General features: G+C 40.1%; 1 protein-coding gene across 1 annotated transcript in view; it reads left to right on the top strand.

Annotated features, from left to right (window-relative positions):
* Positions 1 to 1247: 1247 nt before the first annotated feature.
* The window catches only part of NAF1 (nuclear assembly factor 1 ribonucleoprotein), a 39331-nt gene continuing 16647 nt past the window's right edge, over positions 1248 to 23931 (top strand). Inside the window, exons 1-4 of the mRNA XM_082391740.1 lie at positions 1248 to 1659; positions 4114 to 4282; positions 18354 to 18447; positions 21517 to 21599. Coding sequence (XP_082247866.1) covers positions 1406 to 1659; positions 4114 to 4282; positions 18354 to 18447; positions 21517 to 21599 — 600 coding nt within the window. The 5' untranslated portion in view covers positions 1248 to 1405. The remainder of the gene's footprint in view (positions 1660 to 4113; positions 4283 to 18353; positions 18448 to 21516; positions 21600 to 23931) is intronic.

Raw genomic sequence — 23931 nt, 5'->3', positions numbered from 1 at the left:
ATTTTATTCATGTCCATGTGTTGTTCTATTTATCAAGTAATTTTGTGAATGTGTATGACACATGCCATTCTCTTGCATAAAACCTTAATTAATGTTCACATGAACTAAATGAGATAGTATTTTTATCTACATTTTATAGATAAGGAAAATGAAATTTAGGTATGTTAGACTCTCTGCCCAAAGTCACAGTTACACCAACAAGGAAATGGTAGAGCTGAGATTTGAACACAGGTCTATTTAGCTGGGAACACTGAGCTCTGCTGAATCACTGCATTAGAGAATAGTATCTCTAGTTTAAATTCCTGCCTCTCTTTGGAAGGTCTCCATGATACAGCCAATCAATCTTATTTAACTTCCTTTCACATTTCAAATATCTTTCTCGTTATCTCCTGTGCATTGACCTTTTTACTTCAATTAAATTGTAAGCTCCAGAGACTATGCATTATTCTTGTCTTAATTTCTATGAAGGTCTAGTACTGTGGAGGGCACACAATAAAACTCCGTGAATAATTGATAACGTCTTTGGCACAGTTCTCGGCACATATGCATGCTTAATCAGTGGTCACGACGATTATTATTTATTATTACTCGAGGGGCTGATGCATCAAGTGAAGTTCTAACAGAAAACCAGAAAATTCTGATGTCTACCTCAATCCTAAGAACTTGTTGCTTGCCTTCCTTATGACCCAGAATTGTGGTTTCTCAGGCCAAGTTAGTCATTTTAATTACATCCCACCCTTTCTGCGAAGCGGTATCAACTATAACATCAACCAGTAGCAACACTTTCTCCACAATTAGTGCTCTCTTTAAATTGGGAGCGCTTTGGAGGAGAAAAAAAAAATGGAAGAGTTGTAATCGTTTTGAGACGGATGATCATCGTGCTTGCTGTCTATCCACGGCTGGAACTCCATTTAACCTTAAGGAAGTTTACTAGAAGTGCCTGCTCAAGGATTCCTGGCTCAAGTTTCTGATGTGCACGGTCTCGGCCCATCAGGCATCTCCCTGTCCTGTCATCCCTCCTTCCCGTCTCCGCCTCCGCGGAATTGCCCCAGATCCCGCAGCAGCAGAAGCAGCAGCACCAGCTGCAGGAAAGTCTCTCCATCCCGCTTTGCGGAGACGCACTTCCCCAGACGCAGGGAATCCGGCGGCTTTCGGACCCCGCGGTCCAGGCTGCAAAGGCCCGCGGCCCGGCCCGCCCCGCCCCAGGGAACGCCGTCGCGTCGCGTTACGTCACGCGCTGCCGGAAGTGCAGCTGCGTGCACGGCGGGGGCGCGTCTCCGGACGGCTCCGCGTGCGGTTCCGCGTGCAGCTGCCCGAGCAGCGCGGGAAGCGGCCCAGCGCTCCGTGGTCGCCTCCGCCGCCGAGGTGGTGTGTCTCTCCGCGCGGGCGCCCCGAGCGCGGCGCCATGGAGGTGGTGGAGGCCGCCGCCGCTCAGCTGCAAACCCTGAAATTCGGTGGCGCCGGCGTCGGGGTTGACCAAGGTCTGGCCGTGCCGGCTCCGGACCCCGCTCCGGTCGCAGCGCCGCGGGCGGACGAGGGGGCCCCGGACCTTGCGGGGGAGCAGCCGCCTCAGCTCGCCCCGCCGTTGCTCCCGGAGCCGCCTCCCGGAGGGATCAGCCTGGAGACGTCGGACTCGGACTCGGACTCCGACTCGGACAGGTCGGGCGCCCGGCGGTCCGGGGCGCGGGGCCCGGGGCGGGCTCGGGGAGCGGGAGGGCCCGGGGAGCCGGGGCGCGTTCCTCGCCGCCCCCTGTGGATCACGCTGGGGGCCTGAGCGTCGCCGTCAGGGCCCCTCGTCCCCGAAGTCTGGGGGTCTTCTTGTGTACACCGTATCGTTTTCAGCTAGAATATAGGAAACCTGCGGATACAGAGTTGTTCCCGTGACCAGTCGGTGTGGCGTGTCCTTGGTGGTTGTAGCTTACAGTTTGGGGCAGAGCCGACTTTTCCCCATCCAGTTTAGTGGGTGCGCTTGCATGTGGAGCCGGATAAATGGAGCATCAGGTGAAGGGTTTTATGTGTTTACAAGCTGGGTCCCGGCAGTTTTGTTCGTAGAAGCCTTGTGGTGAGGAATTGCTAATGAAATTAGCGAAACATTGTTATTTTACTCTTACTGCAGGCTCTCCGTAGGTTTTATGAGGCTCCTCCCCCCTCCCTCGCGGTGTCTTTTAAATATGAAAGTTTTGTGGAGGGAGGGGACTTCGGCGTGACGTCACTACATCACGCTGCACACCGTCTACAAGTGTTTGTGTCTTGTGCGACGCTGTACCGGTGAACAAAATAGATCCTACCCCTGCCCTGCATTCTGCTGAGACGGACGAAAAATAAAAGTAAACATACCAGTCAGCCAATGAGCTGGTGAAAATTACCACGAAGGAACAAGCTAGGCACTGCGAAAGTAATAGGAGAACCCAACCCGGTCGGACCCTCTGGCCATGATAAAGTTTCAATTCTAAGTGGTGGAGAAACTATTGAAGAATCTTTGAGCAGATAATTGACATGCTCAGGTTAACGTCCTGATGTTTTGCTCTGTGGAGAAGGAATTGAACTGGGCTCCAGAGGGAAAGCAAAATGGGCAGGGTTAGTGTGGAAGCAGCTGGAAAGATGTGCCTTTAGTCCACGACGTGACCATGTTCGGATTGAATATTTTGACATCTCCCTGATCAGGGTCGCTAGTAGATGTCGTAGTGGCCGAGTCAGAGAGGCATCAGTTGGGTGGATGGTGGTGCTGTTTACTGGGTTGGGGGCTGTAGACCCATAGGAATGTTAACTTCGGACAGTTAATTTGAGGTTTCCCTCACAACAAATTGGAGATGTCAGGTAAGCAGTAGGATGGTGAGTTTAGAGTTCAGAGGACAATTCTGGTATGGAGATGTAAATTCGAACATCAGATTACAGATAAAACTTCCTTGGACTTTTTATTATGGATGTTTTCAAACTCATACAAAGTACAGAGAGTAATACAATGAATGCACATATACTCATCACCAAACTTGACACTTTCCAATATTTTGCTAACTTTGTTTTATCTAACATTTCTAACTTTTTTTTTTTTTTTTAACCTGGTAGTGTTAAGTTTCAGACAGCATGCCACCTTACCTGTAAATTCTTTACTATTCATCTCTGATGAAATACTTTTTACATAACCACCATGTCATTATCAATCATAGTAAAATGAACCCTAATTCCTCAATATCACCTAATACACACTCTGTATTCAGATTTTTCTAGCAGAATAGGAGTCACATTTACGAGTTTTATCGTTGACTGAGAATGCAATAGCTTGAAATGATTCCAGGGTTTCTACCTCTGGTGACTGGATTGAGGACTAAACAATGAAATAAAAGTAGAAGCTCGAAGACAGAAGCAGATTTAGTAAGGGGAATGCACTTTTTTCTTTTAACTTGTGAGTGTGAGACATGTATAGGTCATTCATACCACAGTTGCTGGTAAGCAGCCAGAGATGAGGAGAGGAGCCTGGGGATATCAAGGCTGAAGATTTGGGAGTTACCTGCACATTGGTAATGATTGAGCTCATTGGAGTGGATGAGGTTATCCATGGAAAGGGTACCAGAGAAAGAAGAGAACATGAGGACGGGACTCTTAGGAACAGTACATACAAGGAGCTGAAGTGGGTACCAGCAAACAATTTAAGAGGAGAGTCACTGGCCCTGAGAATTGCTGTGGAAGTCGAGGACTAAAGGAGATTTCAGAGAGCGGTGTTCAGCATGGTTAGTAACTTTGAGGAGTTTCCAAATTGAAGACTTGAGAAGAAACTCTCTTGGCTTAGTTGTGATTTGGTCCTTGGTGACTAATAAGAGAGGTGCCTTTCCCAGAATTCTCTTCTGTCAGTGATTTGTCACATGCTTAATTATATTCAGACTGTTGCATGACACGTGAGACAATTGTAATAAGAGGGTTTGGGTTATAGCAGGAATTTTGTGATCAGTGGATTAAAGACTGCTTTCCAGATACCATAGTCAGTTTCGAAATGCTAAGCTTTTGAACAGCAGCCATAAACATCTAGCAAAGTAGATATTTCCTAGTTGAATAATCGTATTTTGATACCCTCATAATAATGCTTTTGTACTGTTCTCAATGTTTTCTTCTCTACAGTGAAACAGATTCCGATAGTTCAAGCTCCTCTTCTTCCTCATCGTCCTCCTCATCGTCTTCGTCTCCTATATCCCTCCCTGCAGTGCTGTCGGATGGAGACGATGATTTACAAGTTGAGAAGGAAAATAAGAATTTTCCTCTTAAAACAAAAGATGAGTTACTTCTTAGTGTAAGTACTCAGATTTGTTACTGAACTTAATTTGCATGTTCTAAAATATTTTATGGTACCAGTATTGATCTCATTTGGCCTATATCTGCTCCATGAATTTGAATACCTGTCTCAGCTTTTATTGGTCGTACCTTTGCCGTGCCTTGGCTTTCTTGAGTAAAAGAAGGTATCGATCTGAATAATCTCTCAGGTTGCTTCCAACGCTAACATCTGGTAGTTGTGCTGGACATCCAGTGTGGCTTGCTGCTTTTCATTTTTCACCTTCCCTAAAGAGTGTAAAGATTTTTTATTTTTTGGTCTACAACTCAGAAAATTTTGCTCAGTAGCAATTGAAATTATTTTTTTCATCGACTGCATTTAGAGAAATAGAAAGTGAAATTAGATCGGTTGCACTTTTGAGGATTTATATTTACCTGAAGTTTTTGCAGTGTTTTCATTATTACAGTTGGAAAAAACTTGTTTATTGTGGATTGGTATTGACATTTGATAGGTTTGGTCTATAAATTTTAACTCTTGCGTGGTTATTTCCTTCTAAGCTGTTACTAGGAGGTTGATGGTAGTCTGGTTGAATGAAACCTTATGATCCAAGAGGAAAGTCTTCTCAGAATTTCACAGGATATTGCCACATGTTTATTCTCCCCACTCCCACGTGTACTTTAGTTACTATTAAAGCTTTTAAAAACCTTAATGATCACTAACTGTAATGATATAGTACTTAAATCAATGAAGTAGTAAAGCAAGATTTGAAAAAAATTTTTAAAGCTTAGAGTCATTCAGGCACCTTTTCCTGACTGTATTCCATCGATATTATTTCCTTTTTCTCTACTTGTAATAAGAAATTTCCTATCTCACTTAACACCTCATGTATTGAGAACCCTTGGATTTGTATGCAAATTCATCATTGATTTATATTTTCCTATTACAGACATTGATCTCTCTCAGTGGTCTTTTTACACAAAGGCTCTCCCAACTTATGACTATTTTCTGAAAGTATTGGGAAATTTGATCTTTTCCCTGTATCTTGATCACCTTTCTATTTAAGTTCTCTCTTAGAGTATAAGAATCAACAAATAAAGGACCACAGTACTTTGATTTATGTATGTGTTTCATTTTCTTATTTATCTTAACTAGATCTGAATTTTTCCCTTGGAATTTAGTGCAAAATATTAGGCAATATACTTAGGTATTTTTCTGGATAGAGTGCTCATATTTTCATCAGAAAGTCAAAAAGGGTCTATGTCCATAGAGGCCAGGAACCACGTTCTTGAGGACTGAGTTCAGACCTGATCTTCGCGGTTCCCTTAGTGCCCAGCAGAGGGCTTTTCAGGTGTTGGTTCTCAGTCAACGGTAATATGTGACTGTAGAATGGGTGAGTGAACAGGCATCTTACCTTCACCCACTTTTAAACTATTACAGCACACCTGCCATATGCCAAGTGCTGTAAACAAGACCCATCCCCTTTTTGCTCTCATAGTACCTACTGGAGAGAGAGAGATAGTAAATGAAGCAGAGACAAATACAGTCAATTGCTGGAAGTGCTGTTGAATTGTGAGTGTATGCTTGGCTCATATCAGAAAATTGCATTTTTGCTGGGAAAGTATGTTAGCTTTTAAAACTTGGAATAGTGTGCTGCTCTGTTCCTTTTTGTGCCAGTTCTGAAGGATCTTTGGGAAGGATGGAAGGGGCAATTATAGTCTTTATTTTTAAATTTTGGATTCTTAACTAGCTGTTTACTTTATATTTTCACGATTAGGAAGTAAATGTACTAGAAGTTCCTAGTCTTTTAGGCCACTCTGGTGCCAGAGCTCGGTGCAGGAATGAGTTCTCTGGTCTGCCCTAAATCTTTTTGACTTAGGGTCTGAAAGAGTATCTGAGGACTCCTTCAGGACTTCAGCTCTGAAGTTCAAGGGAGGAGAATGACTCGACCCTGAACAAGGATGGTGTGGCTACAGGTACTCAGTATCTTTAGGACTCTGCTCCTTCTCTGTTGCTCAGTAGGTGTTTCTGCGCGGGGCTGGCGGCTTGGCCACTGATACTCCTGTATGAAAGCCACGGAGAGAACTTGTGCTGGTTTACCGGGGGCTCGGTACTCAGGCCTGAACAAATACTTGAGTGTAGTGAGATGGGTATTGGGATTGCCTGGACCTGAGTTACCTAGTCACTGCTGCTCTTGTGGAGAGTGTGTAGGAAAGTGTGTGCTTGAGAGAAGGCACATGGGCGAGTGGGAGGGCAGGAGCGTGTGAGAGCCAGGTGACAGAAAGGAAGCGTGAAAGCGTGTGGGCTTTGACGAGGGCGGGGGCTGGGCGGGTGTTTTCAGCCCCATGCAAACCGCAAGGAATGGGTTCTCGGTCACAGGAAAGGGAGGCTTAGAACACTTCAGACGGAGTTGCTGTTCGTCAGTAATAGTGTTTATCTTCTGTGGCGGGGAAGAGGGAAATAATGATACTTGGGAGCAGTTAATCACATGACTTACATTGGACTCTCGTGGCTGTAACAGAGACCCTCAGATTGCATCAAGAGGAGGGGGATCTGTTGGAAACTTACTTGGATAGGAAAGCCGTCGGGAACCAAGCTAGCTCTTGTGGATGGCCGAGCTGTTTCTTTTGTTCGCTTCTTGGGACTCTCATCGTTCTGAGTGTCATATTACTGTTTCCTGACTCACTTCTTCTGTTTACCTGTAGATTCATCTTTTTAATTCTAGCTTACACATGCATTTCTTTTCTTGTTCCTGGCTGTACATTTGCTGTCTTCTACTTTAAACTTCTCCACGAACTGGCTATTAGTGCCATATTCTTTCCTGACTTTTGGGACAGTCCTATGACTTAGCTTAGATTTCTCTTTTCAGAAGATGACAGTCTGCGCTTCTTGGGAAGCATCCCCTCCTTTGTTACAACTAGCTCTGGCTGGTATTGAACGTGCCATTTGTTCAGGTCTACTGGTGTGTGTCGTCTTAGGCGGCAGGGGTTGTGTAGCGGGACTTTTTTTTTTTTTGCTCTGTGCAGTCTATTAATTTAATTTCCTAATGAAATTCTGAAGAAGATGAGGGAAATATTCTGTGTTGCCTTTGCCAAAAGGCATACATAAATTAAAATGGGCCAAGCAGTTAATACCAGTTCCAGAGTTTGTGCTGGATCGTTGAGATCTTTAGAACATAGACATGCCCAGTTTAGCCCGGTTTTATGTCCTACCTCTTTATGAAGTATCTCATATTCTAGGCTGTTTGCTATTGTTGTTCAGGCATGCCAAGCTTAATTTTTACCTCCAGAATGTTGCCTTCCTGGGTCTAGCTTTTTAAATCTTTTCCATTGTTGCAAAGTTAGGTCCTGGTGATCTACCTACTAGCTATTGCGGATCTCTCATTGTAAGAATGTGGGAGCTACAGTGAGGTAACCTCGAGATTGTTCTTTTAGAATTAAACAGTTGCTTTTTTAAAAAAATTTTAATTTATTTTACTTTTGGCTGCGTTGGGTCTTCGTTGCTGCATGCAGGCTTTCTCTAGTTGCAGCGAGCGGGGCCTCCTCTTCGTTGCCATGTGCGGGCTTCTCACTGCGGTGGCTTCTCTTGTTGCGGAGTGCTGGCTTTAGGTGCGCGGGCTTCAGTAGTTGTGGCACGCAGGCTTCAGTGGTTGTGGCACGCGGGCTCTAGAGTGCAGGCTCAGTAGTTGTGGCACTAGAATTAAACAGTTGCAACAATCCCTTGGGATGACAAGATGTGGTTATAACTTGTTTTAAAAAAAGATGAGAGGAAGAGGAAAAATGAGGGATTGGTCAGCCGTAGAGGCATTGGAAAGGAGAATAGTCTTAATTGGCTCTTTTCTTAATGTCATAATTATGTAATATATGACTTAAAGTTAACCAAGTGGAATCGTTCTTTTAAAACATAAACCCTGGGGCCTTCCCAGGTGGCGCAGTGGTTGAGAGTCTGCCTGCCAATGCAGGGGACGCGGGTTCGAGCCCTGGTCTGGGAAGATCCCACATGCCACGGAGCAACGAGGCCCGTGAGCCACAATTGCTGAGCCTGCGCGTCTGGAGCCTATGCTCCGCAACAAGAGAGGCCGCGATAGTGAGAGGCCCGCGCACTGCGATGAGGAGTGGCCCCCGCTTGCCGCAACTAGAGAAAGCCCTCGCACAGCAACGAAGACCCAACACAGCCAAAAAAAATAAATAAATAAATTAATTAAATTTAAAAAAGAAACTAAGAAACTAAACTAATTAAAAAAAATTAAAAAAAAAAAAAAAAAAAACTCTGCCTTGGGGACTTCCCTGGTGGCGCAGTGGTTAAGAATCCGCCTGCCAATGCAGGGGACATGGGTTCGAGCCCTGGTCCAGGAAGAGCCCACATGCTGCAGAACAACCAAAAAAAAAAAAAAAAAAAAACATAAACCCTTTAATGCTGAGCAGGTTTGTATTAATACATAACCTACAGTAAATGTAAAGCAGCATGCGTATTACAGTTTTGGAACTACATTAAACCACATAGGGTTTATTCAGTGTTTCAATGAATTGGAAAATTAGGTTCTATTTGAAGAACTTTCTCATCAATTTATGCTCTCAACTGTTCTTTCAAATAAATCTGGTGTAATTAAAATTTAGAATCATAAGGACATTTATGGGATTGGGACATTGAAAAGTCTTAATCAGAAATGAATTGTATAAATTAGTGCCTATTGAAAACCTGAAGTTTTTTCATAATACTTTAAAATTATGATCACAGTGCTTTTGGGGATAAAACATGGATAATACCGCAATATAGATAACGTGTATTTATATATGTAATATAACGTGACCAAGAAAAAAACTTAATGCTTGTAGGCAGTTCTTGGTAAATTTACCTTCATAAGTTAGAGACTGCCTATATTATACTGTATATTGTATACAGTATGTTGTATATATACCATATATATACACAATATATGGTATGTAATTTACAATATACAGTATATAGGCAATATACAAATGCAGTATATGTGTATGTACAATATACAGTATAATATAGGTAACATACAAATGCAGTATAATTAGGTTGACCCTTACAGTTGTAGTTAGGGTGAGTACACTTTTTCTGATTCTGGCAGTGCAGACCCTTATCCTAACATGAGGATATGGAAATACGTGGGCCACCTCAAGTGGTCAGAAGTTACAGTGGATTATTTCACAGTTTTTGACTTCCCACCATCTTGAAATTGTATTGCACCTTGTTCTACAGTTAATAATCATTGATTGAATGTGGTCTTTTCAGGGCCCAACTTGGTTTATGAGTTTTGTCCTAAATGCAGGCCTTGTTCAACTTCAGCTTTTTACGACTTTAGTATATCTGGAATTATTATTTCATATCTTAGAATACTGATGGCACTTATTAACATTCTCAAAATACCTGATATTTAAGAAATGGCTTATATACTTGAAAGGAGATAGGTTTTCATTAATACTTGGTGCTTTTTAAAAACAGTGCTCAGATTTTTTAAAAAATTAAGATTTTTGTGCTTCATTGCACAAAGTTATTTCAGTAAAGCTTGTATGAAGCACAAATAATCCTGAATACTGATTTATTCAGTAGAGTATCCATATATACCCTGTGTACGTACATGTATATGATCATTATTGCACAGAAACATTCCATTTATTAGCTTTCTCCATCCCCAGTAGATTTAACAAGTGAGTTGTGATTGTTTTAGAGAATAAAGACAAATGTCTGTAAAGAAGACTCCACCTAGAGAGTGAGCATACACAGTTGGCTGAAAGCAGAGTAACAACGGAGTTAATGACGGAAAGCCCAGTGAATTGTGCCAGGTACAGGAAGCCGAAGGACCGAGTGGAAGGGGAGGTGACTTGCAGCGCGGTGGTCAGGGAAGGCATCGTGGCTGGACCTTAGATCGAAAGGTGGATAGGATCTCCATAGAGACGGACAGGTGAGCAGAATAGGAAATTTCCCAGTGAAAGGACCAGTCTGTCGCAGCAGAGTTGTGTCCTCAGTGTTGGTTACATTGTAGGGGCTCAGGGAAAGTTTCTTTATTCACTCATCATCCATGGGAATGTTGTCAATTCTAAAATGGACACTTTTTAACCTTTTCACACTTCTGAAAAGTTGGGACTAATAATTGATGGCAGTGATTAGCTTCACAGTTTTTTGGCAGTGCTTTTAATTTTGTGGTACATAAAGTCAGTGTCTCAGGTTCTGTGAGGTATGGACTCCTCAGTTAACATCAAAGATAATGCTTAGGGTTATATTCATCCTTGAAGGTTTTTTCTTATGGAGATGGATTATGATTTTATTTTACTTTTATATTTATGCCAGTTAACTTTCGAGAGTATTCTTATGAGCTTTGTTTTTGTGACAGTAATTTTAGAGAAAGATGGGATGAGAACATTGTAGTTTATTAAAAAAAGGAGAATATAAAGTCATTTCAAAGAAGTGTTCACTTTCAACTTTAGGTGAAAATATTTAATGGGCTAATGTGAATCTAGTGTCATGTATGATAGGGTAATTGATGAGGGCAAATTAATGCTTGTTGGTGATGGCTAAAGGAGTAGCCGAGTTCCATGGAATGTCGTAAAAGTACTTTCCCTGGAGAAGTTGATGAATTCGACTAAATGTTATATGAGGTCCTAGTTGACTCACAGTGTAGAGACCTAATCCATTCTTCTTTCCAATATGTTTTACCAGCTATAGGAAAAAAAGTTTCCAATCATGGCTCTCAGTACTTCAGAGATTGGATCCTACTTTCCAACCATATCTGAAAAGTGAAGGCTCACCTAATAGCATCAGGTAATTGGCCTCCACATGCATGTCCTCTATTCTTGGGTAACATGAGAAAGTGGTCAGATAACTTCATTCCACTTTCCTCACTTTTTAAAGTTCTCCCCAAACTGGCACCAAAAGGATTTGTTGCCATTTGGAATGTTTGGTTCCTTTCCCACTTTCTGCTGCCCTTTTTCTGTATTTGTGAGTGAAAACCCAAATCAAGGTTCTTTAGGTAATTTTACCTCAAAAGATCATAAATTACTGATTTTTTTCCCCTACCCCAATGATAAGTCTTCATAGAACTAGGGAAGTCAAGACCATTGTAAGGTATGACTGTCTTCTCGGAGGGCCTTTTTTTTTTTAAATAGCAGTTTGTGACTTTTTTTTTTTTTTTTTTTTTTAATTTATTTTTGGCTGTGTTGGGTCTTCGTTTCTGTGCGAGGGCTTTCTCTAGTTGCGGCAGGCGGGGGCCACTCTTCATCGCGGTGCGCGGGCCTCTCACTATCATGGCCTCCCTTGTTGCGGAGCACAGGCTCCAGACACGCAGGCTCAGTAGTTGTGGCTCACGGGCCTAGTTGCTCCGCGGCATGTGGGATCTTCCCAGACCAGGGCTTGAACCCGTGTCCCCTGCATTGGCAGGCAGATTCTCAACCACTGCGCCACCAGGGAAGCCCTCGGAGAGCCATCTTTGACCCGTTAGCTCCTTCCGTTATTGTGCTGGAAGTTTTAGGCACCGTTTTTTGACTGGTGTGTCTACAGTTTAATTTTTAATAGGATGGATTTTTAATGTTCAGTGCTTCTCATTTGAATATTTTGTTTAACTGAGCAACCATGTAGACCATAAAGATGTCCGAGAATCAGAATATAATCATATTCTTCTGATAGACAATGGTTGATCTTTCACGCCTGCTTGAGAAGTGTGGTTAGGACCTTGCATTTCTTTAATGCCATAGCTGTGAGCATCTGTTCTCCAGAATCAGAGTAACTTTGTTCAAGTCTGGTGTGTAATTTCTGTATTAATGTTCTGTCTTTTTGATTGCATGCTGTTAAACATTTTTTAAAATTGTATTGTTAATCACTCGTATGAATTATTCAGAACTTTTTTTGCTTAGTTTCTCACTGTTTATAGATAAGAAGCCTGAAGTAGTGAGTGGAGAGGAGCAGATCCAGAACTAGCATCAGGTGGATTCCAGTCAGCTCTGTTTTTAGTCACTGTTGTGGAGGCCTGCTTAGCAACACTGGAATTTGATCATTTGAACTTCCTGAGTATTTGGTTTCTGAATAACATAGGATAATTTGTCATGGTAAAGGATGATTCTGTCGTCTAATTTACGCTTTCCTACATTGCTGTAAGAAACCCTACATTGCCTTTTAAGAAAGCCTTTGACTTGGAGGTGTAGAGTGTGTTAGAGTAGAGGATTGCATTTCTTTAGTATGTTGAATTTCAGGAGTTCATTTGCCAAATGCTGTGACTTTTTTTTCTTTGCCTGGTGATGCGAGTAAAATACTTTTCTTCCTTTCCTTGTCTGCTCTTTGTTGTTACATTTGTCATTACATGTAGACATTTTGAATAAATATATCCATAAAAACTATTTTTACTCTTTGATTTTGGATCAATAAAGATAATATTAATTTTACTTAAATGAGTGCATAGATATTTATATCTAGTTGCAGACACTGTACATCCAAAACAGGTTGTTGGTTTCTTTTTAATTTTGGAAAATAACAAATAACAATGATGACGACAGATTTATCACACACTTTCATTTCTGCCAGTGGAGTATTCAGGTTAGCATTAAGACCTAATATGGTGCGTGATGTTACAACATGCTCTTAAAATTATACTTGTACTAATGGCCGAAAATAGATTGGTCCTCCTCTACCGGGGTATATATTTAGTAATGGAGGGCTCTTTGATTGTGTGAGAGTGTAAAGCAGTGCTGTGCAGTAGATCTTCCTGCAGCGATGGAAATGTCCTACAGTGACCCTGTCTTCATACCATAGCTACAGAGCACTTGCATGTGGCCAGTATGACTGAAGACTGCAGTGTAAATTTTATTTAATTTTAATTAATTAAATTTAAATAATCAAATGTAATTAGTGTCTTGTATTGGATAAGCAGAATAGAAGGAGGCTTTTCTACTCGCTCATTAATCTTTCCATGGGGGTTGTAGGTAAACTCGGCTCATACTTTAATCTTCCTCGCCGGCTGTAAATAGCCTTCTAGTCTTTTGTTTTCATTGCACTTGATTTTGTTTATATGATGAAGAAGGGTCCAGATGTCCCTCATCAGCTCTTCCTTCAGTTGTTTAGTGTATCGTTGCGCCTCTTATTTCTGATTCTTCATATCCTCTATACTGTCAAGGCAGTAGTGTCCTTGAACATGTGTTCTGGCCCCTTTTCTTGGTTATTGGAGTGTGTCTGTGTTTCTCCTCGTTTCTGTCACACGTACACATCCTCCCTCCACTCGTGGAAAAGCAGAGTGCTTGATTTTTGTTTGAAGGAGATGATGAGGCAGAGCAGATTCATTCATTATCTTACCGGGGCAGCTTCTGTGTTATCAGGGGGCCAGGTGTTAATCTAATGGCTGTAGTAATGTTTGCCGCTGCAAAGCTGAGGTATCTGTGCGTCAGTCCTGGGCAGTGAAGCTTAATTGGAAGCCTGCCTTTTTTACTTTGTTTTTGAGAAGGTCGGGTTGAGGTCCTTTTCATTCCTTGAGGATTCTCTTTTGAATTTTAAGAATTGTGTTTTCATTATCTGATTTCTGCTCTGACTGAAAAAGTCTGCGACCTCTTCTGAGATTTTTTTTTAGCTTGGACTGATGAGCTAAGCCGATTCATTTAATAAATTTATACTGAGCACCTACTATGTGCTAGTCATTGTTCCTGCTATAGCAACAAGCAAGGCAGACCTGGTACCTAGCTGTTGATGGATTTATTGTCTAGTTAGGGAAAGACTTTAAGCAGGTAAACAAATAGTATGTTAGACAGTAATGTGTTTACAGGAGTACAAAGCCACAGGATAATTTGGTGAGGAGTGACTAGGCTTGGTGGTGGTGCAGTTCTTTAGATTAGTAGATAAGGTAACTTGTGACATCTACATATCATGACCAGATCTTGTATTAATGGTCTGACATTGCAGTCCAGAAACTTTCCCTTTGAACCTTCTAAAGTTCTGCCTTCAAACCTGCCAAAAATCTTCATGGAAAGCACATCCCTTGGATGAGTTGTTGAGGGAGTTTGGGAGACGTTTTTCCCCCCCTTTATCCTTCTTCTCTCCTCGCATGCTCGTTTAAGAGGAACTAATATCTCTTTTCTCCCTTGATTCAGTCCCCAAAATGCTATTTCCAAAGCAAATATACTGCTTGACTTAACTGGACCTTCGAAGGCTCCAGGACAGGCTCTTAACCTGGAATTATACAAGGCTGGTTTTACTTCTTGATCTCCACCTGGAATTGTACTAGGCTGATTTCATTTTCTCTTAACAAGTTATATGTATAATATTTGGTTCTTTATATACCTTTTGTGTTCTGCAGAGCATTTGGTATAGAGACATCATGCATATCACTTTTATAGGTAGGGTCTTTTACCATCAAGAAGCAATTTGATGCCTTCATTGGCCTTTTTTAGGAATCTCAGAAAACTATGCATGCATTCCCACGTTACAGAGTACTGGGGTCGCTGAATTGGAATTAGAAGTGTGGTGTCTGTGTTCTAAGTTTTGGTTCTACATGAGATCAGAGATCCTCCCAATTTGTAGGGAAAACTTTTTGTTCTGTTAATACATAGGTTTGAAACAGGGTAGTAACAGGAGTTAAGGGAGCCTCCCAGACTGTGTTTTGACCACAGGTGTGAGAGCCTGCCTCACTACAGATATTCTGGCTTTGTTTACCTTCGCTTGTCTCCCTTCATGCTGGATGTCTCATAGATGTCTTTAGAGCAGGACATCAGGACTCCATTAGACCCTGTAGTCTGACCTGCTCAACTTACAGTAAATTATGTGGTGATGATATCAAAAGATGATGAAGGGGCATTTGATAAAGTTCAGCAGTCATTTCTGATTAAAAAAAAACCAAACACACACAAATAGGAATAGGTGAATACTTTTCTTAACCTTATAAAAAGTTCCAATCAAATTGCATTTTTATGCTTAACATTTGAAACATTCCTAATAGTCAGACATCATGCTCACTATCATCACAACTGAATTGTGGTCATACCAACCAGTGTCATTTGAAAAATGCGATATACTAATATTGAAAAGGAGGAGGGGGACTTATTTTTTTTGAAAATATGGTAATACCGTGAATACACAAGAAAATCACTAGACATAAATTTCAGCATGGTGTTTTCTTGTGTTCAGACAATTTTAAAATGTGAAACTAGAGAAGCGATGAAAGTATCAGTGAATTTTAAAAGTCATCTTAGTATAGGGAAGGTCTTTCTAAATGTGACACGAGTTTTAAAATCGAAAAAATGAAAAGATTGATGTATTTGGTGTAGTCAAATGCCAGAGTTTAGTAAACAACTTAAATGCTAAAAAACATGGTGAGAGGTAAGGGAGTGGATATTTGCTACGTAGCTGATAAAGAGCAAATGTTCTTAAAAACCCAAAGTTTTCTTATAAATTGATAAAAAGATAAACCTTCCAAAAGAAATGTGTATAAAGTATACAAGCAATTCATAAACACACTCAGGTAGCCAGGAAACATGTCGTCCTGATTAATGAAGAAATTCAAATTAAGGCAAGATACTGTTTTAGACCTATCAGATGGGCAAAGATTTAAAGTTTGCTTCTCAGTGATGGCAAGGATGTAGGAAAATCTCTCATATATCATTCGTGGAAGTGTGAATTGATGTAACCTTTTTGAAAAGAAATTTAGCAGTTTCTGTCAAAATTAAAAATGTTTATACCTTTGGATCTAGCAGTTCCACTCAGAAGAATTTATCATAGGAGTTACACAAAGATATGTTTTAAAGAACGTTCATTGTATCATTTTGTGTAATGATAAAAATTAAAACTGCAGATAAATGTTGTATCAGGTGATTGGTATACTAATTATAGGACATCTATACAGTGGAACACTGTAAGAGCGTTTAAATAAAATAGATACTTATGTTTTGGTGTAGAAAGATGTGGAAGATATAATAGATAAAAAGGATAGCTTATATTACAATGTGGGTATTTTAGTTAAGTGAAACATATCAAAGTTAAATGTTAAGTTTGTGTCTGTCTAGTAAGTGTATTTGAAAGACTGTTAACAGCTATCTATGGAGAGGAATTGGAAGGTTGAAAGGAATAGGGTGCGGGGAATTTTTGCTTTTTACTTCGTATCCTTCTATACTACTTCAGTTTTTATTTTTTAAAAAACAGGGACATGTATAACTTTTGTCCTTTAAAGTTAAAAAAGATCAAAATAGTACCAGAGTTTAGGTTTGTACCAAAACATAATTATATTGCATGGGCCTTAAATTCCTCCTAATAGAACACACAAAACAAGGAGCCTTCCATTTTGTGGTCAAATGGCATTTATTTATTTGAGAATAGTGCTGATTTTGTGTCCTAAGTGTTAACGGCATACAATCTGCCCTCCTGCCCAGTTCAGAGGTTTTCATAAAAGATCTAACAGCACATCCCCTTTTCTTCCTTTCCTCTGCCTGCGCAGTCCTGGCTTTACTTAACCAGCGGGCTTTATCGCAGTCCAGAAGGAAGGAAAGTTGTTGCTCTAGACCTTACTATAATTTGGTGAGGCAGCGGGGCAGACTTTATCACTGTGCTGCTGCCTTAGAAGATGCCGTTCGCCTCTTGTAGGAGGTGCCACTCCCGGAGCCAGCGTCCTTGTGAGATGCCTGTCACATTGCCCTCTATCATTAAAGCCTCCTGCCTGCAGCCCCCAGCATTATAGTCCTCCGGTCTCATATTTCATAGGGTGCGGGGTTTCTTTAGCTAAGAACTTCTTAAACAAGGCTGTTCCATGCCACATTGACCAGTTTGTTCTAACAACTGAACTCCCTTCTCTATTCTGATACACACATGGGGCATTTTCAAACCATGGCTTTGCCAAGAAAAGGCTTTTCATATTTAATATGATAAAATGACAAGCGGTCGTCCTCTCCTTAAAAGTACTCAGGAAAATCCCTACATATAAAACACAATCACTTCCTTCAACACACAGGCCAGGCTAACCAGACAGAGGTACGTCTTCTGCATTGAGTTGGCTGAGACCCTTCAAGTGGCTTTTCATAACTACTCCTTGATCGGCAGGTAGCATCCGCAGAAGAAAGTTACGCTTTCGCTCTGGTTAAGTGGTTTTGTTAAAAACCTTGATTTGAGTTCCCATAGAGGAAGATGATTACCCAAGATACGCTCATCTGCAATACACTGTATAATTTAGGTTTTCCTGTCTTTTCTAACATTTCTCCAAAAGTTACCTTTTTTCTCTCAAACTTAACCCCAACATGCCATTAATAAGATCTTTGCACCGTCAAGCCCTTCTTAAGGAAAAACTTCCTTCGAAGAGTCAGTTGTGATCATTTAGCAAAGATGAAGAATAGAAAGGTCTGTTTATTTAGTTGAAAGCCTAACGTCTGCTTTATTCTTAGATTTCTCTTCAACTTCATCTCTACTTCAGTATCTAGTTTCTGTAGCAGCTGACATTCAGTTAGCAGCTGGGTCAGAAAAGGGAAATCTTTAGATGTAAAAAAAATTTGGTTTTTAACCTAGACAGGGAAGATAATCAGGCAACACCTTCACAACTTTTTGGACTGAAGCTTATATTCTGTTTCCAGGAATTCTGTATTTTTTCTTGAAGAGGCCAGACATTCATCTCTTTCACACAGCCCCAGAAAAGTTAGCTGTTTCTCTGTTCAGATGTTTAATCACAGTCAAATTAATTAACCAACCACATTAAGGCAGCTCAGAGAACTCTCCTTCTGTGGAGAAACTGGAAGTATTTCTCTTCGAATGGAATGTCTCTGGGAGTTATTATGTGAGTTGTCTCTTTTCTTTACCTTGGATTCCTTAACAGCAGTTTTTGGGGGTAGGGGGAGGGTGGTTTCTTGTTCAAGTATGATTAGAAAAATCTAGAATGTATTCAGGTCTGTGTTCTTATGGGTTAGGGTGTAGACACTAGACCGCTTGAGTCACTTAGGTGGGGAGATGTTGAAGCGGGGAGAAATGCTCAGACACTAAAAAGGACAACATCCAAGAGATGACAAGTACTTAATGTTATGTCTCAGAAACGGGTGTAGCACTCTACATGGAAACTGTCCTTTTTTTAAAAGTTAACTTGTTGAAGCTGGAGGAAGGTTAATGCTTTTTTGTATTTCAGGAACTACCTTCTGTTGAAGAACTCACTATTGTTCTGCCTGAAGGTATTGAATTAAAGCCTCTTGGGATGGTTTCAAGTATTATTGAACAATTAGGTATGTAAATATTTTTATTTATAAAAATTATCATTTATATCCAAGCACGTACTAATAATGAAATCAAAGACTTTTATGACTGGTAAATTTTCTCTGAAAGATGTAATAACACTTCATTTTACAGTCATTAGGTTTGAACAGATAGATTCAGTTTTTGCTTATACAAGTAATACATAAATACAGTGTCTTTATAAAAATTTAAAGTGTGCTTTTACTGAAATACTTCTCCAGAATTTCTTTGATTTGGTATATTTGTTTTCTATTGCTGTTAAATTACTACAAATTTAGTGGCTTAAAACAACACATTTATTAGTTTACAGTTCTGTGGGCCAGAAGTGTGATATGGGTCCCACTGGCTAAAATCAAGGGGTCCATCAGGCCGAGTTCCTCTCTGGAGGCTCTGAGGGAGAATCCTCAGATTCCTGACCTTGTCAGCATCTAGAGGCTGCCTGCCTTCCTTGGCTCATGGCCCCCTCCCTTCATTCTCAAAGCCCATAATGTAGCTTCTCTCTGACCTTCTTTCCTCATCACATCTCCCTCTGACCGCAGCCTGGAAAGGTTCCCTGCTTTTAAGGACTCCTTAGGTGGGGTCTACCCACGTAATCCAGGATCATGTCCCGTTTCAAGGTCCTTAACCTTAATCACGTCGGCAAAGTCTCCTTTTTAGCATGAAGTAACATCCACAGGTTCAGGGATTAGGGTGTGGATGTCTTTTTTTGTTTGTGGGGTGGTGGGTAGAGGACTGTTAATCTGCCTGTTGCCTTTGATTTTATCTTATAAACATGTAAAGTAGAAAGTTCTGTGATTTAACACCGATATTAATATCATGAAATATGAACCCACTGGAATACATGGGAACTAGATTCTACAGATTTCTTTTAGCCCCAAGATGTGAAGTATGTATAGGAGAGACTTTGAAATTAATGTCGCTACCATTACCTCTCTAGTAATAGACACCTAAAAATAGGACTCAGAGTTGACAAAGTCATAGGATTTCTTAAAAAATATTTTATTTATTTATTTATGGCTGTGTCGGGTCTTAGTTGCGGCGCACAGGATCTTTCGTTGCAGCGTGCGGGCTTCTCTCTAGTGTGGCACGCAGGCTCCAGAGCGTGTGGGCGCTGTAATTGGCAGCACGCGGGCCCAGTTGCCCCGCGGCATGTGGGATCTTAGTTCCCCGACCAGGGATCGAACCCACGTCCCCTGCATTGGAAGGTGGATTCTCTACCGCTGGACCACCAGGCAAGTCCCAAAGTCGTAGGATTTTTGAACTGGGAAAGAGACCTAAATTGTCCACCAGTCCTTAGTTTATGACTTAAAGGGACATAGAAAAATTCAGGTCACTTGCTCTTGTGATCAGTCAATGGTAGAAATGGAAATCTGTCTTTTGATCTTTTTATGTGTCCATATCACTATTTTAAAAATTAATTCTTATATAATTTTGCAGTTTATTAATGAAAATTCCAATTAAAATGAAACTTTTTTTACAAAAATCATAATTATTAAAACTCTTTATTACATCACTGTCGAGTCATTACATTTACTAGTTTTTGAATTATCTTACGGTATTTAATATGCACAAATAAGTCAGACAGGAATTTATTGGACTTGATGTATATAGAAGAAATTTAGGTCATAATGTTTATTCTGAAGGGAGAGAAATGTAAACTATATGATACACATGGACTAATGCTTTTCAAGGATACTGTTTTGAATAACACATCTTAATAGACTAACGAAATTTTCATCCTGGTGGGAATAAAGAGTAATGAATCAAACAGCGCATGTTACTGTTGTATCAATACATGCTTGTTGCACACTCTGTTTTGAAAGCTTAAAACATCTAACATGATTTGGACCTTTTACAGAAAGGAGTGTATATTATCCCACCTTAAATTACAATAGGTATTAGTCCACTAGGTTGTGGTGGTAGCTCTGTCTGGATTTGACTGTGTAATCATGTTAATCTCTTGAGTACTGTTTTCTTACCTTTCTATAAAATGAGGGTTTTGGATTAGGTGATTTTTAATTTTCATGTAATTTTTGACTCCTTGAGAGGGGGATTGGGAGGGAGAGAAGATTGAGAATAAATTCTGTCAGTGTTCACTGTTATGACCTATCCTTGTCATCTTTATTCCAGGAGCAGATCTAACTCAAAAATTGTTGACCTGTGATCTGTTCCTTATGTGCATGTTCAGAACTTAGAAGCACTAGCTCTTGAAATTAATTGGGATACAATTGAAAATCTTTGAATGGATTTTAATAATCTGAACTAATATTTCAAGTGGATATTCAAGTGGAAATACTTCAGTATTTCCACTAATTTTCCAAGTGGAGATGGCATTATCTGTTTAATGTGACAGAGTATTCTTGTTTGTCGCCTTAATTTTCTAAGAACCTATTGTGTGTGTGTGTCTGTTTGAGGTGTGTATGTGTTTGTTTTCCTCTTTGCTGTGGTAGATTGGTTGTTTGACATTTGTGGCACTTACACGAATTGGAGATTCTGCCAGACCAGTGGAATAATGCTTTTTGCCTTTTGAGAAGGGAAATGATAAAAATTACTGGGAGTTCTATCATTCTTACTTCAGCTGTTCAGAGGAAAATGTATTTGTGAAATCTGACTTTTTCATATATCAGTAAGTAATCAGTGCTTTGCAGAAAAGAATTTCTAGGGTGAGAAAGAAGACTGATTTCTTCTAAAATAGGAGTTAGTGACTAAATGTGAGATTATTCTTTTTTGGGTAACACTTGCTTGAGAAAATGATCAGCTTGAATTTGTTGTCTTAATGGATGATTCCAATTTTCTGTGAGATTTTGTATTTTAATTTTTTTTTTTTCTTAGAACTGTAGCTTTCGTATAAAATAAAATAATGTAGAATTTATTTCCCTGTGCTACTTGGTAATAAATAGACTTTGTTTTTTTATCCAAGAGGAATAGTTACTGAGGTATATTATCCCACCTTAAATTTCATTTTAAATTATGTTGGAATTAAAGCCTAAATTCTCATTTAAATTCTGCATTATCTTCTGATTAAATCTTGAAATAATCTGTTTTGTTTCATTTTTCAGTAATAATTGAATCTATGAATAACGTACCTCCAGTTAATGAGGAGACTGTAGTTTTTAAAAGTGATCGACAGGCAGCAGGAAAGGTTTGTAAAAAATATTCAGATCCTACTAATTATCCTGTTTCTTTGTTGATTGGTTTTTCTGACTTTCACTATCTTAAAAAGTTTATTAATTTTAGTACATGAGCAATCTAGAGCTCTCAAATTTTAGTACATTCCCGATTTTCTTCAGTACTTCGTGTCTGTCTGTACATTGGTTTAATACTGCTTATTATCCTTTGCTGTTTGTGTCATTAAATACACATGTATACAGTTTTTTCCTGATGTTTGTCAGGTTGTTTGCCAGGCAGTGGGTCTATGTATTGAATAAGACACAGTTCCTCCAGGTACTCAGTTAGGTGCTGGAGACTTTCCACTGCCTAGTTGTTCATAAACTTTTTTGGTTTGTGAGGCCCTTTGAATAGTGGCTCTCAAAACTTTTTAGACTTTGCCTTCCTCAGGTGGAAGCTGAGAGTGGAATTTTTCAAGTGGAAAAAGATGTCAGAGATAGCAGGAAAGTGTCACTGCAAGCACTTCCTGGGGAATTACGAATGTGTGTATCGTCGAGAGGTTGGGTCCCTTTTCACATCTTACTAATGGAGCAACCCCACATGCTGCACGTCCAACCTTAAGAGGGAGGAAAGACCCCACATTTTACCCAGCAAATAGCAATTCAGAGTGGTCAGCAGAGGACGTAAAACTGTCCAAGATCAAGAATGTAAATACCAACCAGGTGTTCTTTTTCTGGCAACAGGGACAGAGTTTTATTCGCCTCGGGATTCCCCACTGTGTGTAGTACAGTCCTTTGTAAATTATATGTGCTGAGTAAATATGTATTGAGTTGAAAACAAACAGGTAAGAAACCAGCTGCTATCTTTGGAGAAGCAACTTTCTGGGTTTAGTTTTTCCTAGATAAGCAACAGTTGGTGTCTTTTTTTGTTCGGAGAGATATAATTAATTTGTGTTTAATCAGAAAAAAGCATATATTTTGAACTATATTATTAGATCAACTCACATAACTTTCCCTTTTCTATGGCTTTTCCTGCTGTTCCATTCTAACACAAATTAGAAAGGGATCAGGCTTTTATCAGGGTCCTGCCCCCCCCTGCACTACCTACTTTTTAGGCCACCAGACTAATTTACCAAAGAGAAGTGAGTCTCTTACGATTGCAAAGCAGTCAGCAGCAGAATTAATTGGGGTCTAGAGCTAATACTTTTTGGCAATTCTTGAGAAAGTTTGCAAAGAGAAGAAAGACTTTTTAACACCTGAAGAATGGTGCCGTGCTTTTCTCCCTTTCAAATACCGAGGCTTAGTACTTTTGTTTCACGTATGGATCTCCGTGCTTTTGACTCAGAGGAAGAAGTACTGCAATACAGAACAAACCCTGTTTACTGCTGGTGCCTTTGTAAGGGGTTAGAGAGATTCGGGGGGCTTAACCTTGGAGGCTGCTGAGAGAGAGGGGCGTGGCAGTGGGTGGAGACTGCTGGGAGGGAGCTCTGCATGCACAGGAGGCTGGCGTGCCGCCTCGGGGAGACCAGGCAGCAGGGGCGAGGGAAGTCCACCTCCTGCTCTTCCTGATGGGAGTTGAAACTCATCATTTCCATGATTCCTTGTATTGATGGTTTTCACGACAGTTCCTTTTTCTTTAATAGCTAACTCAGACAATTTCAATTTCAGTATACTCAACACTTTGCTAATTTTGAAAACCTCTAAACTCACATTTCTTATATCCCCCAGTACATTTGAATGTTCAGTCCTGAATAATATTAATACTCAGCCCTTCTGTCATTTGACCTTGGAACAAGTCAGATAAAAATATAACGTTTACATCTTTAACTTTAGCTATGTGGTATAAGTCTAGAAAGAAAAATTAAATCTCTCTCCAAATTTTACATAGAAAGCTTTGTAAATTCAAGAAGTGACAAGTCTTTCAAAAATATTTGATTATAAATCTTAGCACCTTGACATAATCCCCAAGATAATGGTGGAGGTGTGGAGGGTTGAGAGTATCAGTTAAACAAACCAGTGATCAGAAAATGAAATTGGATCTCTTAGATATTTAGCATATTTTATCCAGACACTAAATTGGTTTTACCTTTAATGTTAAACCTTTGCACATCCTTCCTTTTCCCTCTCCTCTTCAATAACAATAATGATCAGCTACAGTGTCAAATAATTTGTGTATATTTTAAAATTCACTGAAACTCTGTGAGGAAGTGGAATTATCCCCATTTACTCAAAAATCACAATAGCTAAAAAGGAACAAAGTGGAGTTTACAACCCAGGTGGTCTGATTTTTTTTCCCCTTCCACCTTCCTCCCCCTTTCCCACTGATTTAAGGAGGGCAACCTCAGATTTGAATTTCTACTTTTGCAC

This window comes from Balaenoptera borealis (genome assembly GCF_965194805.1).
Source record: "Balaenoptera borealis genome assembly, chromosome: 4".
NCBI lineage: Eukaryota > Metazoa > Chordata > Mammalia > Artiodactyla > Balaenopteridae > Balaenoptera > Balaenoptera borealis.
Note: the sequence above shows the minus strand (reverse complement) of the source record. Positions and strands in the feature narration are given on the sequence as shown.